At 41.0% G+C, this 18122-nt stretch overlaps 1 protein-coding gene across 1 annotated transcript in view; it reads right to left on the reverse strand.

The window, feature by feature from the left end:
* LOC124805356 (elongation factor-like GTPase 1) overlaps positions 1-18122 on the reverse strand; it is a 597412-nt gene that overhangs the window by 7967 nt on the left and 571323 nt on the right. The window contains exon 19 of the mRNA XM_047265897.1: positions 8562-8746. Within this exon, the coding sequence (XP_047121853.1) occupies positions 8562-8746 (185 nt within the window). The remainder of the gene's footprint in view (positions 1-8561; positions 8747-18122) is intronic.

Here is an 18122-nt window from a genome sequence, read left to right on the forward strand (position 1 = left end):
CACTTAAATACGATACCTAGACAAATGTATTCCCGAAATTTCATTACTCGACATTAATTGAAGTGATTAATAAGGTGCTATTTTACTTTTGACTATTTCAAGATTTACAGATTCCAGCATTAGTAAACTTCTGAACCCTGTACAGATATAAATAGTTTATACGGAAATTATTAACAATTCTAGAATTTTGGTCGTGAATTTCGCAAGTCATCGCAAATTTGCTCTTATTATGAACCACAAGTATCATTAGAAAGGAAATATATTCATACGCAAGCGTAAGAAACCCATGGTACCTGAAGAGGCTTCTGCAAAATGTTATGCTATCAACTTTATATAATATTCTTACTGCCTGCTTCTGTAGAGAAGATACTTCTTTTTACCGTGGCTGAATTGACCCAAAGGTATGCTACAGGGCAGCATCGCAGTGACTACACAACACGGACGACATTAGAGAGGCGGAATGTTATGGTCGTTGGACAGTGAGTTTAACAGGTGCCGTTTATGTCCTGCCAGTACCGCTGTTCCGTTAGGACGGCAATCGGCACACATCAAGTCTCCCAACATGGCGAGCACAGGCGTCGCGTAACCTGAATGCAAATATGCAGACCGTACTACTTGATTCGCTGTGTCAGGCAAACATACAGAGTATTTCAGCTAAGGTGTTTTCCTCCTAACTTACAAAATAATAAGTTAAAAGAATATTCACTTAGACGGGTAAACGTAAGAAACGGTACTCTTTCTGCAGAATTATGAACATAGTTCATTTAGTTACGGTAACTACAAAAAGTATCCGTCCGACCATAGCGCACAGAATATAACAAGCTCAATCATAAAAATATAGCTTAGAAACGGACAATAACTATTTCCTTACAACGGTTAATATCTACATTTAGAAATAAAATTCTGTTTGGGTTCATAGGTTGCTTAATTTGTGAAAAAAACCACATTGTTTAAAATTATGTCCCACATGATGTCAAACGAATATTCGTCTAGTAAACAAAATACCAGGTATGGTGCCGCAGTGTCACATATACCTCTCCCTTTCCTTATGAAGTTATGTTCCATCCATTGCAGTGAATGTTCCCCCTCTGTTTTCAAAGCCGTTGAGTTATATTTAAGTAATATGGGTCGAAAGCGTCGCCAAACTACAAAGAAGATGGAGAAATCTGCTTCATCAGGTTGTTTCGAAAACGAAAATAGTATCAAGAAATCGGAGAAATCATGGGCAGACATGGTACTACAGGGAAGACGCAGGCTTAATCGGAACACACCAATCAGGAAGTGTTCTTCTTACAGGTCTACTCCAGATGGAAAAAGACAGCGAAAAATCCAAAACTAACCGTTTCAAAGCTTGCAACTGCACATAAAATGCTTACTGGAAAGTCTGTTTCAGCATGATGTGTGATAAATATGCGTTATAAAACTGGGTATAAAAGCTGAACACCAGTAAAATGGACAGAAGGAAGCAAGGACGTAAATCCGATGGAAGACGGTTGTATTTACTGACGAGAGTCGATATGAGCTGCTTCAGTCAAATGGGGGACTAACAGTGTGGAGAAAATATAATTTTTAAGTTGTAGAGAGAAATATAACAGCCTCACTTAAACGTGGAGGAGTCTCAGAACTTTTCTAGTGGTTGCCTGAGTGCAAATGGTGTGGGGGATTTGTGTTTTATTTATGCAATTATGGAGAACAAGGTTTACATAAACAGCCAAAAACACATCTACACAGAAGTGCTAAAAGCATGAGCTTTTTTTGGAGATTATATTTTCACACAAGATAATGATCCGAAACACACAGCTCTCCATGAACGGCTGTGACTGTTATTTAACACTCCCCGCTGGATGCCGACACCACCACGATACATTAATCCAACAGAGTATTTGTGGAATGTATGCGACAAAAATATGAGGAATCATCAGACACTCAAATGATCAAGTAACGCTTTACTAGAGGAATGAAATAAAATTACAGTGAAAACAACAAAATCTTTGGTGAAATCCATGTCAAGGACAAAGCAAGAAATTATAAACTGTATAGGAGCGTCTATTAACTACTAACGATAACATTCTATGTACAGAGCGCCATATTCAGTATTGCAGACAAATGCTTATTTTGCACCGTACTTTGCGTATCTTTGCTTCTGAATGTTTGCTATGCTTATGTAAACAGAAATTTGAGTTTCTTTATCACATTCTCCTTTCCACTGTATAATAAACAAGTGCAAGTCTCTGTTTTACTTCATTCTGACAATTTTGCAGTATCTATATATCCTTGAACATAAATTCATGTATCATACGAATACTTTTTGGAGTAACCGTATTTTCCAGAAAGGTAGAGGAACTAGTTATAATTTTTTTTAACTCATAATTATGTTTTCGACCATATATCTGGTGTATTTAAACCAACTGCGTACAAACCAATGTAAACCAAATTTCTATCAGTTTTGATAAGGTAGCTAGAGACGGCCAAAAGCGTCAGGAGTGGATGCAACATGTTGTACGTTACTGTCTGTGTTCAGATGTGTGTTCCGGTAACAGAATGTTCATTGAAGTCAAGCGTCAAACGACTGTCAATTTTCCTGAATGCACAACTCAATGTGCCTTTTAAACAACCTGTGGACGAGATGTCAAGCAGCTGGTGTCAGGGAGTGACAAGCTTCTTCCGTGTCAGACCGAACCTCGTTTGTTTATGTACTTTGATCTGTCTTGTATACGGAAGAGTAAAGCTGCAAAAAATTGTTCAAATGGCTCTGCGCACTATGAGACTTGACTTCTTAGGTCATCAGTCCCCTAGAACTTAGAACTACTTAAGCCTAAGTAACCTAAGGACACCACACACATCCATGCCCGAGGCAGGATTCGAACCCGCGACCGTAGCGGTCCTCTACCTTTCTGGAAAATACGGTTACTCCAAAAAGACTGTAGTGCCTAGAACCGCTCGGCCACTCCTGCCGGCAGTAAAGCTACAGTCTACAGTCTAACCGAATATCATTTCAAACAGCGGACCAAGGAAACTCATCCGCAAAAAATGCTAGGATTCGCAGAATTTTTGCCTATAGATTTATTGACCAGTGTACAACTAAAGTCAATGGAGACTAGAAGTTGACCGTTATACACAGAGTGAAGTACGAGGAAACCGTAACAAAAAAAAAAAATATCTGTGAAAGGCACATATTTTGCTTGCGTCTGAGCGGAAGATCGTACTATGGAATACCACGAAGGGAATCAGTGGACGATTCCAGCTAATCACAAGGATAAGCGTTAAATAAATACCATTATCTGGCGACCTAGCGAGAGAAGAGAGGGAGTTGGGCGACAGAGTGGGAAGGTGTAACATGGGGCACTCGGTACGGAGAGGTGAAAAAGAAAATAGGCCGGTTCGAGAAGCGTGTTCTGTATGAAGATATTCAAATGAGAGGCAGAAGGTTGCTAACTCCTTACTTCCCAAAACAGTAGTGCAGCGCGCACTCAGCAGATACGGTCGTGTGTGTGACGAGAGGTCAGTCACCGACCAGCGCTTGTCGAGAGGACCGAAGGGACAGCGTTTCCATTAAATATGTGAATTGAAGGTGGAGGGGGCAGCAAGGAAAGTAAAAGAAAGGAACTGATGATATCAACTGCATCGGGAGTTTATGTGGAATCAGCAGCGACGAGTGAAAATGCGTGTCACACCGAGACTTGAACCTGGGATCTCCTGCTAACCAGGCAGCTGTGTCACCGGCGGCATAACCCGGACGCAGTGTTCTACATCTACATCCACATACATACTCCGCAATCCACCATACGGTGCGTGGCGGAGGGTACCTCGTACCACAACTAGCATCTGCTCTCCCTGTTCCACTCCCAAACAGACCGAGGGAAAAATGACTGCCTATATGCCTCTGTACGAGCCCTAATCTCTCTTATCTTATCTTTGTGGTCTTTCCGCGAAATGTAAGTTGGCGGCAGTAAAATTGTACTGCAGTCAGCCTCAAATGCTGGTTCTCTAAATTTCCTCAGTAGCGATTCACGAAAAGAACGCCTCCTTTCCTCTAGAGACTCCCACCCGAGTTCCTGAAGCATTTCCGTAACACTCGCGTGATGATCAAACCTACCAGTAACAAATCTAGCAGCCCGCCTCTGAATTGCTTCTATGTCCTCACTCAATCCGACCTGACAGGGATCCCAAACGCTCGAGCAGTACTCAAGAATAGGTCGTATTAGTGTTTTATAAACGGTCTCCTTTACAGATGAACCACATCTTCCCAAAATTCTACCAATGAACCGAAGACAACTATCCGCCTTCCCCACAACTGCCATTACATGCTTGTCCCACTTCATATCCCTCTGCAATGTTACGCCCAAATATTTAATTGACGTGACTGTGTCAAGCGCTACACTACTAATGGAGTATTCAAACATTATGGGATTCTTTTTCCTATTCATCTGCATTAATTTACATTTATCTTTATTTAGTGTTAGCTGCCATTCTTTACACCAATCACAAATCCTGTCCAAGTCATCTTGTATCCTCCTACAGTCACTCAACGATGACACCTTCCCGTACTCCACAGCATCATCAGCAAACAGCCGCACATTGCTGTCCACCCTATCCAAAACATTATTTACGTAGATAGAAAACAGTAGCGGACCTACCACACTTCCTTGGGGCACTCCAGGTGATACCCTCACCTCCGACGAACACTCACCATCGAGGTCAACGTACTGGGTTCTATTACTTAAGAAGTCTTCGAGCCACTCACATACTTGGGAACCAATCCCATATGCTCGTACCTTAGTTAGGAGTCTGCAGTGGAGCACCGAGTCAAACGCTTTCCGGAAGTCATGGAATATGGCATCCGTCTAATACCCTTCATCCATGGTTCGCAAGATATCATGTGAAAAAAGGGCGAGTTGCGTTTCGCAGGGGCGATGCTTTCTAAAGCCGTGCTGATGCATGGACAGATGGACAGCAACTTCTCTGTCTCAGGGAAATTCATTATTTTCGAACTGAAAATATGTTCAAGAATCCTGCAACAAACCAATGTCAAGGATATTGGTATGTAATTTTGAGGATCCGTCCTTCTACCCTTCTTATACACAGGCGTCACCTGCGCTTTTTTTTTCTTCTTTTTTTTTTTGACCGCAAATGCGCGGACTACCACGTTCCCACCCACCGTCACCTTTCCGCAGTCCCCGTCCGCGTCCTCCACGCTCGCTAATTTTAGATTCCCACTCACGGCCAAACGTCAATGTACGTCTGCACCGATGGCTGTGGCTCCATTGCCCATAGAGGTGAGTCAATTACATGAATGCGTGGTGTCTGTTCCTTCCGACACGTCTGAAAGAACTCAGACGCCACGCATTCGCATAAAAGTTTCCTCAAGTGTATTACAGCGGTACACGGTGTGTTTGTAATTGCTGCTTCATAGGTGCACTATAACATAAAAATCACAAAAACTACAGATGACAAACAGTTGGATGAAAAACATTATTTACTAGAAAGAAAACACTGGGAACCCACCGATTACAGTGAAATGTCGCTTAAATGTGTATGTGTGATAGCAGTAAAGAAAACTGTGTGTGTTACCGAAAGTTTTTCTAAAACATATTTATTTAAAATCAAACACGGACACAAAAAATGAGCTTGAGCCTTAAGATGGATATAAGTGGAAACTGTTTATTAGCAGCAGCCTCACACTGCCAGAGATCATGACATATTTTACATGCAAGACTACTCCAGTTCACGACTTTTAAATTCACTCGAGTTTAATCGCCCGTAAAACGACCGTTGAGAAGGAAACACGTATCAGCATTTATAACAGTTTGAATTTCATTTAAGTCCGTGCATGACCTGGTCGACTGAATTAAATAAATCCCCAGCATTCTAATTGCTCTATACGTGTTTGTATTTCAGGAGATGCTCGATTTATTCATGCAGCACCACGGCCACTGGCGCCCAAAATTCAACGCAAATCATTCCAATCAACTTCTCATAATAAAAATAATCACACACTGAATGAGGAGTTCCTATTGTAATTGCAAAATATTAACATTTAAGGCAATCACTTTCGTCTGGAGTGAAGGTATGCAAATGAATTTCGCAATCGCATCCCCAGCTCAACACATTCAGAGAAATTTCTGTATGCAAAGAGGGTAGAAGTGAGTTTTTCTGTCAATTCAGCCAATTTATGGTGTCGCCTCGTTTTGTTAAGTGTGTGCCTACGTATCACTCTTTCTGGTACCTTGAGTAGTTTTTATTTGTTTCGAGCTGCATCTTGTGAGTCTCTGTAGGATAAAGAGTTGACAAAAGGGCCAAGGCTTAATGCAGTAAGCATGTTCGGTTTCGTTATGGAGGAAAGTGTGAGAGATAAAAAATTGTAGAGGGAGACCAAGTTTTGACTACAGTATGCATGTTGAAGACGATGTAGCTTGTAGTAGTTACGCAGAAATGAGAAGGCTTGCGCACCATAAACTAATTTGGAAAGCTGCATGAAACCAGTCTTCGGCCTGAATACCACAACAACAACAAAAACTTAACGTTGGAACAAGAATAAGAGTGCATTGCATTTTGATGTAGCATGTCTCTCCAAAAAGTCATCAGGCACAATTTCTCCGGTGTTTCGGCATATTTTTGCAACGTGTAGCTGGCGTTAGGCCAGACAAATCCTGCTCGTCACGTCTTTCATGAGGCGCCCGTTACGAAGAAGATTATTTTTAAAGTGGAATTTTAGGTGTCAATCATACAGAGTGGTCCAAAATTAGTCTAGTGCGATATTCGTTTTATCGATATGTATATACAAGGACTTCGTATGTTGTATTACCTAAACGAAACACTTTTCTAGCATTGTTTACAAATTTTATTATTACCGTACGACCTAGATTTCGGGTTATAAGGTCATTTTCTAGTACAAACCGATCCCAAAGATGAGAACCAAGCATAGATAAACATGTCACTTTTCAAATCTATGAGTTCTCGACTTAAACCATAAAAGTTATCTCTGTTAACAATTTTGACAAATTACAAGTGGATTTATAAAATTCATTGGGGCATTCTTTGCAAAATTCATTGGTACAGCATTTACAATAATTATAAAGCACTGCGTGCATCCCAGCACAGTGCCAGTTAACAAGTTGACATTGAGTTGTACAGTGTTGTATTGCCTCATTTCTTACGAGTGCAAAATAACATTAGAGAGAGAGAAGGTGGTTGCGTCTATGGGCAAAACGTTACATACACTGTACAGAATAGACAAAGGAGAACTGTTGCAAAAATTTCGGGTTCGTTCAGGAGTACAGACCCATACCGGCGACAATTCACTATTCAGTGCCCTATGATATGGCCATCCGGGCGCGTCTGCAATGGTTTATCTCTGAAAAGCTCGTTGGCTTCCTACAATTCACGTCGTTTCACTTTAAAGCTGTATTACGAGCACAAACTCTTACATACTCCATTTCTCCATCGTAACTGAATTTCCCACTCCCTTGAAATGCTGCTAGCATGTCAGTAACGGTCCTCCGCCAGGCATGTGTGTGTGTGTGTGTGTGTGTGTGTGTGTGTGTGTGTGTGTGTGTGTGTGTGTTTTGTCTTTAGCATAAGTTAGATTAAGTGGTGTCTGAGCTTAGGGACCGATGACCTCAGCGGTTTGGTTCCATAAGACCTTACCACAAATTTCCAACTTCCATGTCACTGAAGACCTGCGCATGCACCCACAGTCACAATCGCCAGCTGGAAAGGGGCGTTGTTCCTGACTCACCTTGTATATGTATCAGTATCTCTTCTGTTTTTAATTGGCGTTTGGAGTGACAGCTCACATGCTACGATCTCGTATGATAGACAAGGCAGTATCTTGTGGGAAAAACAGCCGACACAACTCCAGAGAACAGCACATCTTTACTATGAAGTATACGTATTATAAAGTCCCCCTTTTCTCTAGCTGTATGTGAAAACTAAATTCAGGAGCTGCTGTAGGCTTTTTGAAATGGTTTGGCTCTTGAGGGAGGTTTAGGTATACGTACACATATGACAAATTAAAGACTCTCACTGCACTTTTCTGGGTGTTTGTGAAGGGTAATTGTAGAATCAATTGTAGCTATTCTCAGGTACTACCGTAAGGATTCTCATACAATGAATGATTCACGTGAATGGTTTGTTTATATCATTACATATTATAAATAAGTTGTCCTCCCGTAGATACTTAGTACTACAAGTGCGAAGCTGCAGCGGGTCGCTAGTAACATATATTTTCAGATAAGAAATTTAATGTGATCGCATTCGTTAAGACACATGATCATCGTTAACAACAAATGCGCGGTACAGATGTGATACTGCTATCCGTGAAACAATCCGATGCCTAAATATTAAAAATCATTACAAAATGGATAAGGAGTTTACAACTATGGAGATGTCTACAATCCAGAATTGAGCCAAAGTTGAATTGCCATGAGGAACACGCAATGCCAGCTTGACTAATTTGACGAATTCTATGTAGCCATAAGGACAGCGTAATATGGAGGAAGTTGTGAACGGTGTGGCTAAACCCGTGCAGCATGGTATGGTGTTGCGTCGTGTCGACTGACCTCCCAGTGGCTGAAGACGAGCTGCGGGCTGGCCAGTCCCGATGTCTGCTTGCGGATCTCGGCGGCAAAGTTGAAGCTCTCGACGACGGGCAGCACGGCTTCGATGGTGAAGGAGGCGGAGCCCTCCGTCATGTCACCGTGCAGCACGCGCCCCTGCCGCCGGCCCAGCACCGCGTACATCCTGCCTGTCGACACACAAACACCACCACGCGTCAGCTCCAGTGCCCTCTCCTCACACCCCACTATTCTGTCGCTTTCTTGTTGTACACTCAAATCAAACGCAGTTTATTTTTACCTCACATAGCCCAGTGCGATAACTTCGTACACACACACACAATGGCAGATGCACTTCACAAAGATTCAAAACTCCTCTCCAGAGAACACTCAACTGTTAACCTGTCCGCTATCTTCTTTCTGTAGTCTGTAATGTGTGACAGTGCAAGTTACTTAGCGCAGCCTTCACAGTGAAGATAACGGGAAAACCAGAAAAAGTAAATGAAACGTATCGTAAACACACACACACACACACACTTCTTCCACATAGACTTAGCTAATGGGACGCATAACAATATCATCCCCAGCCATAAAATTTCTAAGTAAATAAGTGTTCTACATCAAGTTCTGTATGGTTACAGATGAAAAACTGGAAAACAAAACAACTACAACAAGTAACATAAGAATGCAAGTAATCCACACCATGTGTAGCTAGACATGTATAAAAAAAACTTTGTATGCTTTTCAGATATGTAAATACTGTGTGAAAAATTCATTTATATGTGTATAAGTAGTAAACACCACTTTCCTGTTTTATAGAAAGATATTTTAAAAAATCAGAAAAACATCTCCGAAAAATAAAAATAAAAATTGTGTTTTGTTCAATGTGGACCCTCTCCAAAAACAAATCTATCTGTAAGCAAACAAGGACAGAAGAGCTTCAACTCCAAGATGAATACTAATATTAACAGCAAACTCTTCACAGATGATGAAGTTATCTATAAAGAAGTACCGTGTGATAAAATCTGCAGAAATATTCACTTAAATCTTCATAAGATGTCGAAGGGGTACAAAGATTGTGGATTGTGTTCAGAAATGTAAAATTGTGCTCTTCACAAAAGGGGAGAAAAACATAGTATCCTATGACTACAGTATCGATGTGTCACAAGTAGAATCTGTCGACTCATACGAATAGTTCTGTGTTCCAGTTGTAGGGATATGAAATGGGACGATCACACACGCTCAGTCGTAGGTTCATCAATAGAGGACTAGGAACCTGAATCCGTCTACAAAAGAGATTCTTACCAAAACACTCGTGCTATCAGTCCTAGAACATTGCTTCGACGCGTGGGAAACGCACTAAGTAGGACTAACAGAAGACACTGAATGAATACAAACAACATGAATGTATATAAACAACATGAAGGGTCACAGGTTTGTTTGACCTACTGGAGAGGGTCATGAAGATGCTGAATGAACTAAATTGGCTGATGTTTGAAGACAGACGCAAAGTATTCCGAGAAAGCCTAATTACAAAATTTTAAGAAACAAATTTAGGTGCCGAATACATGATTATATTACAAGACCCTACGTATTGGCCGGCCGGAGTGGCCGTGCGGTTGTAGGCGCTACAGTCTGGAGCCGAGCGACCGCAACGGTCGCAGGTTCGAATCCTGCCTCGGGCATGGATGTGTGTGATGTCCTTAGGTTAGTTAGGTTTAATTAGTTCTAAGTTCTAGGCGACTGATGACCTCAGCAGTTAAGTCGCGTAGTGCTCAGAGCCATTTGAGCCTACGTGTTGCTCCCGTAGGAATCTCGAAGGCAAGATTAAGGTAATTATAGCTGGCACATAGGCTTTTAAACAATCATCGCTGAACAATCATTATTCCCTCACTCCTTGAGTGAATGGAACGGGAAGAAGCACTAATAACTGGTACAATGGCAAGTACCTTCTGCCATGCACTTCACAATGGTTTGCAGAATGTAGATGTAGAGTCCCAGAAAGCGTTATTTCGTGGGAAATAGCAAGCTATGTAACGATGTAAAGAAGGTCTTACAGAAACTAACACTGTAATGAATATGTCACTCACCATGAGAAGCATAAAACGTTATAGCCCAAATTTCGTTCCAATAAGTATTACCTAAAACACGATTGTGTTTTATTCAGACCTACTAACGATAGTGTCGCATATAAAAACAAAACCTTGTTGCAGATCAGATTCACGGAATGCCGTAATGTGAAACAGGAAACGCGTCTGCAACATTAATAAATATACATTGCAGCAGGAAAATGCGTTTCAATTTATAAAACGAAAAAAATATAAAGTGTATGTTACAAGTAAGTCTTTCAACTTAGATCTGTAAATGAGATTTATCTCATTTTTTCGTTTCTCCTTCAGGTTATTGAGAACAGAATCTGCACAACAGTCCATGGTTTCGTGCACAAGGGTGAATTGTTACCCAAAAGAGGATCTTTTTTCTCTCTACTATTTATAGAGAGAACCTCTGGAAAACCTGTTGTACTACTTCTGTATTCTGTGACGAAACTGAATTTCAGGCTGTAATTTCTGTGACATTTTCCGGAAGGAGCTACTTTTTCTGAGTGTTCAGAGCGAAGAGGAAAAGATGGCGCTATTGGCCACCTAGATGCCTGTGGTCACGGGAAGAGGGGCCTGTAGACAGCAGCCTTTGTGCGCAGCGGAAATGCCCGGCAGCCCCACAAAGGCTTAGAAATTTCCAGTGAAGCGGGAACAAGTTTGGCACGCCTAGAAGCAAGTCTCACGTCTGAGCAACGAGAAGACGACATTTCTTATACTTCGTGTTTAGTATTTAATTTCAGTATAGCCGACGTCCCACAACATAAAGCATTAGGAAGAAAGTTGTCCGATAAGTGAAGATACGGGCCAAATTAACTTTTGACGCAAGTAAACAATAAAAACATTAAACTATGGTGGGGGCAATGTAACTCACTGATTTGTCTTTCGTCAGCTGGACTCAGAACGATGCGAAGTTTTCACTGTTTGGACACTCTTGTCGTAGCTCACTGCTATGGAAAAAAAAGTTTTTAACTGCAACTCTTAAACTAATGTTCAACCAAATCAATACGGTTGTACTAAATCTTCTGCATGTAATTTCATTTTAACATTAACTTACAAATGGTTCAAATGGCTCTGAGCACTATGGGACTCAACTTCTGAGGTCATCAGTCCCCTAGAACTTAGAACTACTTAAACCTAACTAACCTAAGGACATCACACACATCCATGCCCGAGGCAGGATTCGAACCTGCGAGCGTAGCCGTCTCGCGGTTCCAGACTGTAGCGCCTAGAACCGCACGGCCACTCCGGCCGGCCATTAACTTACATCTAAGCGCAAATTTCTTAGTTCATTACTAGAATTATTTTTGAGTCAGGCTTCCAAATTCAGTTTCGTTGATCCTTGCGAATATTATTTCTCTCAAGTACTCAGTAACTTAGTTAGCCACACGTCCTATAGATCGCTTGAACCATTTTTTACACCAAAATGATGTGGAAGGATTCAATTTACAGGATATTTATACATGATTACTTTTAACATTAATGAAAATATTTGCCGCGCGGGATTAGGCGAGCGGTCTAACGCGCTGCAGTCATGGACTGTGCTGCTGATCCCGGTGGAGTTTCGAGTCCTCCCTCGGGCATGGGTGTGTGTGTGTGTGTGTGTGTTTGTCCTTAGGTTAATTTAGGTTAAGTAGTGTGTAAGCTTAGGGACTGATGACCTTAGCAGTTAAGTCCCATAAGATTTCACACACATTTGAACATTTTAACATATTTTGAAAATATTTTTCCTCTCTACTCGTGCAACAATACTTAAAAGTTTATTTGTACAACTACAAGATTTTAAATTAATTTGTCTCTGGAATAGAACGAATTGTCCAGAAAAACTGGTTTTAGTTTAGATTTAAAATTTGTTTTGCTACCGATAAAACATTTTATGTTACTCGGCAAATGAGGAAAAATTTATGTTGATGCATATTAAACTCCTTCCTAAGCCACTGGCAGTTATAATATTGGGTAATAAAAGTCATTTTTTCTTGTAGCGTTGTAGGTATGGATATCACTGGTCTCCTCAAAATGTTGTGGATTATTTATGACGAATTTCATTGGCGAATACATACGTGGAGTCCCAGGACAAATGGTCAATATTCATATATATGACAGCAACGATCATTCGAAGCAAAACAGTGAAGTAAACAAGGGTCTAAAACGCTTTACCTTTAAAGGTGTGAGCATTTCTCATCTTCGATACTGCGGAATAAATCTCTTCTATTTCTCTATTTCTACGTTTTGAGAAGAATTAGTAAGGACCAGAACAAGAAAAAAAGTCCAATAAACGTAAGCTCTAAAATGTATAGGACCAGAACAAGAAAAAAGTCCAATAAACGTAAGCTCTAAAATGTATACGTTACGAGCTATGATCGTTTGTTCATCTCCTCAATACAACTAGTGCTTATAGCAGGCATTTTAGAGGCCACGTTTGCTACACAATTTTTTATTGTTTTCATCCTTACTACCTTTTCCCAAAATATGGAAAGCAAAGAGCTTGTTGTAGAAGAGATTTATTTCACAGTATCGAAGATGTAGAAGTGCTCATAGCTGCATTATGGAGCCCACAGTTAGCAGATGTTTTTGCTTCGAATGATATTTCCTGTCATATCCCCAAATATTGAGCATTTCTCCTGATACACCCTGTATGTTGTGAGGGCGGAGTTAAAATGACTGACTACTACAAGGTGACTGCAGTTCAATCTACATATTATTCTTACTGATCTCTTTTGTGCTGTCAATGCTGCCAATATTTTCTTTCTAAGTAATAAGTTACCCCAAAAAATTCTTTCATAAGACATTTAGTGAAAATATTCAAAATACGTTGGCTGTATTCTTCTGTTTGCAAGAATAGCAATTATACGAAGTGCAAAAGTAACTCAACAGTTTGAGCAGTTCAGTAATATGTCTCTTCCAGATTAAGTTTTCAAAAATTTGGAGCATTCTACCCCCTTTACTCACTCCTGTTCAAGCGGTACATCAATTGTCTATCTGCTGTACAGGTGGGAACATAATGCGTTTTCTCAAAATTTTGGGTGAGCCTATTTTTAAAGAACCACCTAATAAAACTTTGAAAAATATGATTAACAATTTCTGTTGTTGCTTTCTCTCTAATGGGATTTATTATAATACTTCTGCTTGATGAATTTCAAGTGAAAGGTCATTCACATATATAGGGAATACGAGTGGACCCACAACAGAACCCTGGATTCTGTATAATTTCTTGCATCCTGCATGTGAAATATGATTCGAACCAACTGTTTGTAAGGCCATCAATGCGATAAAACTTAACTTTTTCTCTAATAGAATAACATGTGTAAAACCTGCTAATATAAGCAAGCTAAATCGTTCTTAGTGCCGAAATGGTACAAAATTATCGACGTGATGAAATTCCATCATAAGTCAATAACTGTTCGACGAAATCGGTGGTGGCCCATTGATTAATAAAAATGTGTGGTTAGTAGATTCAACTTACCCTGCTGCTGTATTGTCAATTGCACTTACGGAAGTTCAGTAATTAGAAGTCGTTATGAGGAGACACGTATCTTTTCTTCCACACTGTCAAGGACATTAGACTAAGAGTGCGAACTGAAAACAGTTTTCAAAGTACTGCGTGTCCAGACGCAAGGTAAAATGCATTGTTTCTCGTGTAAATTTCAGGCCGAGGGACGAACATGGCTGGCATGAACTGACAAGAATCTAATTGTTTAGCGAGCTGTTTACGAAGTCCGCTTTGCTAGTGCCACTGCAGCGATCCCTGGTTAGTCGCTTCCCTCCGTCCTGTTAGCAGCACGGATGGCTCTGCTGCCGTCTCGGAGCTCAACTGTTGCTGCTCGATTAGTCTCAATAGCGTCTCGTTAGGCTCAATGGGTGACACGACGTGAATTCGCTGGTGGCAAACCTGTAGCGCTCGCGTTGCATTTCGCCCAGTGTGAGAGTCAAGCCGTCCCGCTGTGATCCTCTCTTGGAATGGAGAAAGGGAGGTTTCATTTTAACATCCCGTCAACGTCGAAGTCACTGAAGATAGAGCAAAGCACCGTTTGAACAAGGCTGGGAAAAAGAGCCAAATGTGTCCTTTCTGAAGGGAGGATATAGACCAGGGCTATCCAACCCGCGGTCCGCATGCGGTCTAAAGTGAGAATCTGTCACACGACCGGTAAAAAAATAAAAAAAATAAAAATAAAAATAAAAATAAAAATAAAAAAAATAAAAAAATAAAAAAAAGAGATAGAACTCACGCCCTTCTCACGACCTTGTCTTTTACCTTAAGTCTAATTCAGTTGCAACACTCACGACCTTGTCTTTTACCTTAAGTCTAATTCAGTTGCAACTGGAAACTAGAGATATAGGGACATATAATGAAATTAATTTATGAAAATACAAGAAAATTCTGTGTTATTTCTGTACAGTTGTGATAAAGAACCTTTTTCACCGAAGTTCGGCTGATTACAAGTCGACAGAAATTAGAAATCGTCATACATATTGCAATTACTGCCTATGTTTGCTGTCCAACAGCGCCATAATTCTATTGTAACAAGTTTAATTTGAATATTTCATCCACAGCAACACACAAAAAACACATTTCAACATGAACGTCTCTCTAATGGGCTTTCACGTACGTTTGTCAACAGGTATTTTCAAGACTAAAACAATAAAGCATAAAAACAGAAAACATTGAGAACAGCCTGAGAATTGCAACCACTCCGATCGGGTCTGATACTAATATACGAGTTTCCCAAATTCAAAGCCAGATTTCACATTAATTCTATAATTTGTAATAATTCATACATGCAATTATTAATGAAATCTCATACAAAATGTGTCAAATTAATTCTGTCTTGCCTTTCTGTAATAAAGACTCCGATCGTTCCTCCTTATTTTCTCACTCTTGTTTTTATTTTTTTCTTCAACAGTTATTGTTAGTGTTGAGTATATTATGTGCGGCCCAAAAATACTCGTTTTCTTCCAATGTGGCCCAGATAATCAAAAAGGCTGAACACCCTTGATATAGACATTCACTTTACGTGTTTGAGGGAGACCAAAGAGAAATTGGATGAGGATGCCCCGCAAGTGATCTGAAGCCCAATCATCGTATTACCTCTAATGGCGAATAAGTCTTCGATAAAACCAAATTCAGTGCTCAAATCACACACTAAACAAAACGTAAAGAACTTGAAGATGTATTTAAAATAGGCACTGCAAGGATTCTACGACAAGGCACTCAGTTGACACCTGGCAATGGCCGATAATCCCTGGGCCGATAGCTAGTAAGAGTTCATATACGTGATGCCTGAGATGATTTTATTGGTTCAAATTACCGCCAGACCATGAACAAAGCCAATAGAGCAAAGGGACAGCCAGTCGATGAAGCAATCAACGAATTCAAAAGTAAAATTCTATTTGTCGATCTGACAGGAAATACTAAGAACGTTCGGTCTTAACGTTAAATCAGTAAACGGATTAAAGCCATCTGTCCAGACACTCTACGACCTTAAGGACATCGAAACGGAGAATGATGCAGAGAAGGCAGAAATACTAAATTCCCTTTCGCTGAAGATTACTATACTGCTGTTGCACCTATAAATCGTCCCAAAAACGTCAAAATAACAGATATCGAATTAAGTGATCTGGCAGGGCTTCAATACGGTATTACACTGAATATGCGAAAGAAATCGTGCATCTTGAAGCGGCAGTACGACTATACCGTAGATCGGTGGAGAAGGGAAGCGTTTCTGGTGGTTGGAAAAAAGCGCTGGTCATCCCAGTTTTCGAGAAGAGCTGTTCAATAGATGCACTAAACTACAGACCTCTATCGCTGACGTGAGTATGTCGTACAACTTTGGAATATTGTTTATTACATTTCTGAGAACCGAATCAACATAGATCCAGCAAACAAAGACCTTGTGAAACCCAGCTCGCTCTGTTCATCCACGAGACACACAAATCACTGTATACCGGCGCCCAGGTTGAATACGTGTTCTTTGACTCCAGAAGGCATTCGATACAGTTCCACACTGCTGCCTAATGAACAAAATATGAGCGAACGGAATATCAGAGAAGCCGTGTAATTGAACTGAAGCGTACCTAGCAAGCAGAACATAGCATGTCATTTTTAACGAAGTGAAATCTTCAGACGTTAAAGTAATTTCGGGCTTATTCCAAGGATAGTGATATGCACACATACAGGTGACGGTAGTAGTAGTATCGCGTACACACGGTACAAAAGAGCAGTGAATTTGCAGAGCTGTCATTTGTACTCACGTGAGTCATGTAAAATGATGTCCGACGTGATTATGGCTACACGACGGGAATCAACACATTCTGATCGGGGAATAGCAGTTGGAGCTTGGCGTACGGGACATTCCGTTTTGGAAATCGTTACGGAATTCAATATTCCGAGATCCACAGTATCAAGAGTGTGTCGAGAATACCAAATTTCAAACATTACATCTGACCACGGACAACAAAGAGGCGCCGGCCGGAGTGGCCGTGCGGTTCTAGGCGCTACAGTCTGGAACCGAGCGACCGCTACGGTCACAGGTTCGAATCCTGCCTCGGGCATGGATGTGTGTGATGATGTCCTTAGGTTAGTTAGGTTTAATTAGTTCTAAGTTCTAGGCGACTGATGACCTCAGAAGTTAAGTTGCATAGTGCTCAGAGCCATTTGAACCATTTGAACAAAGAGGCCGACGGTCTTCACTTAAGAAACGATAGCAGTGGCTTTTATGTAGAGTTGTAAGTGCTAACAGAGAAGCAACACTGCGTGAACTAACCACAGAAATCAATGTGGGACGTACGACGAATGTATCCGCTGGGACAGTATGGCGAAATGCGGCGTTAATGGGCTACAGAAGCGAGTGCCTTTGTTAACGGCACTACATCGGCTGCAGCGTCTCTCCTCAGCTCGTGACAATATCGGTTGGACCATAGACGACTAGAAAACCGTGCCGTGGTTAGATTAGTCTCGAATTCAGCTGGTACGAGCAGATAGTAGGGTTCGAATGTGGAACACACTCCACGCAGACATGGACCCAAGTTTTCAACAAGACACTGTAAGCTGGTGGTGGCTCCATCATGTTGTGAACTGTTTACATGGTGTGGACTGGGTCCTCTGGTCAAACTGACCCGATCATTGACTGAAAATAGTTATTTTCGGCTACTTGGAGACCATTTGCAGCCATTCATGGACTTCATGTTCCCTAACAACGATGGAATTTATATGGATGTCAATATGCCATGTCATCGGATCCAGTTGTTCGTAATTGGTTTGAAGAACATTCTGGACAATTCGAGCGAAAGATTTGGCCACCCACATCGCCCGACATGAATCCCATCGAACATTTATGGGACTTAATCGAGAGGTCAGTTTGTGCACAGAATTCTGCACCGGCAGCACTTTCGCAGTTATGGACGGCTATAGAGGCAGTGTGGCTCAATATTTCTGCAGGGGACTTCCGACGACTTGTTGAGTTCATGTCGAGAA

The sequence above is a fragment of the Schistocerca piceifrons genome, chromosome 7 (genome assembly GCF_021461385.2).
Source record: "Schistocerca piceifrons isolate TAMUIC-IGC-003096 chromosome 7, iqSchPice1.1, whole genome shotgun sequence".
Taxonomy (NCBI): Eukaryota; Metazoa; Arthropoda; class Insecta; order Orthoptera; family Acrididae; genus Schistocerca; species Schistocerca piceifrons.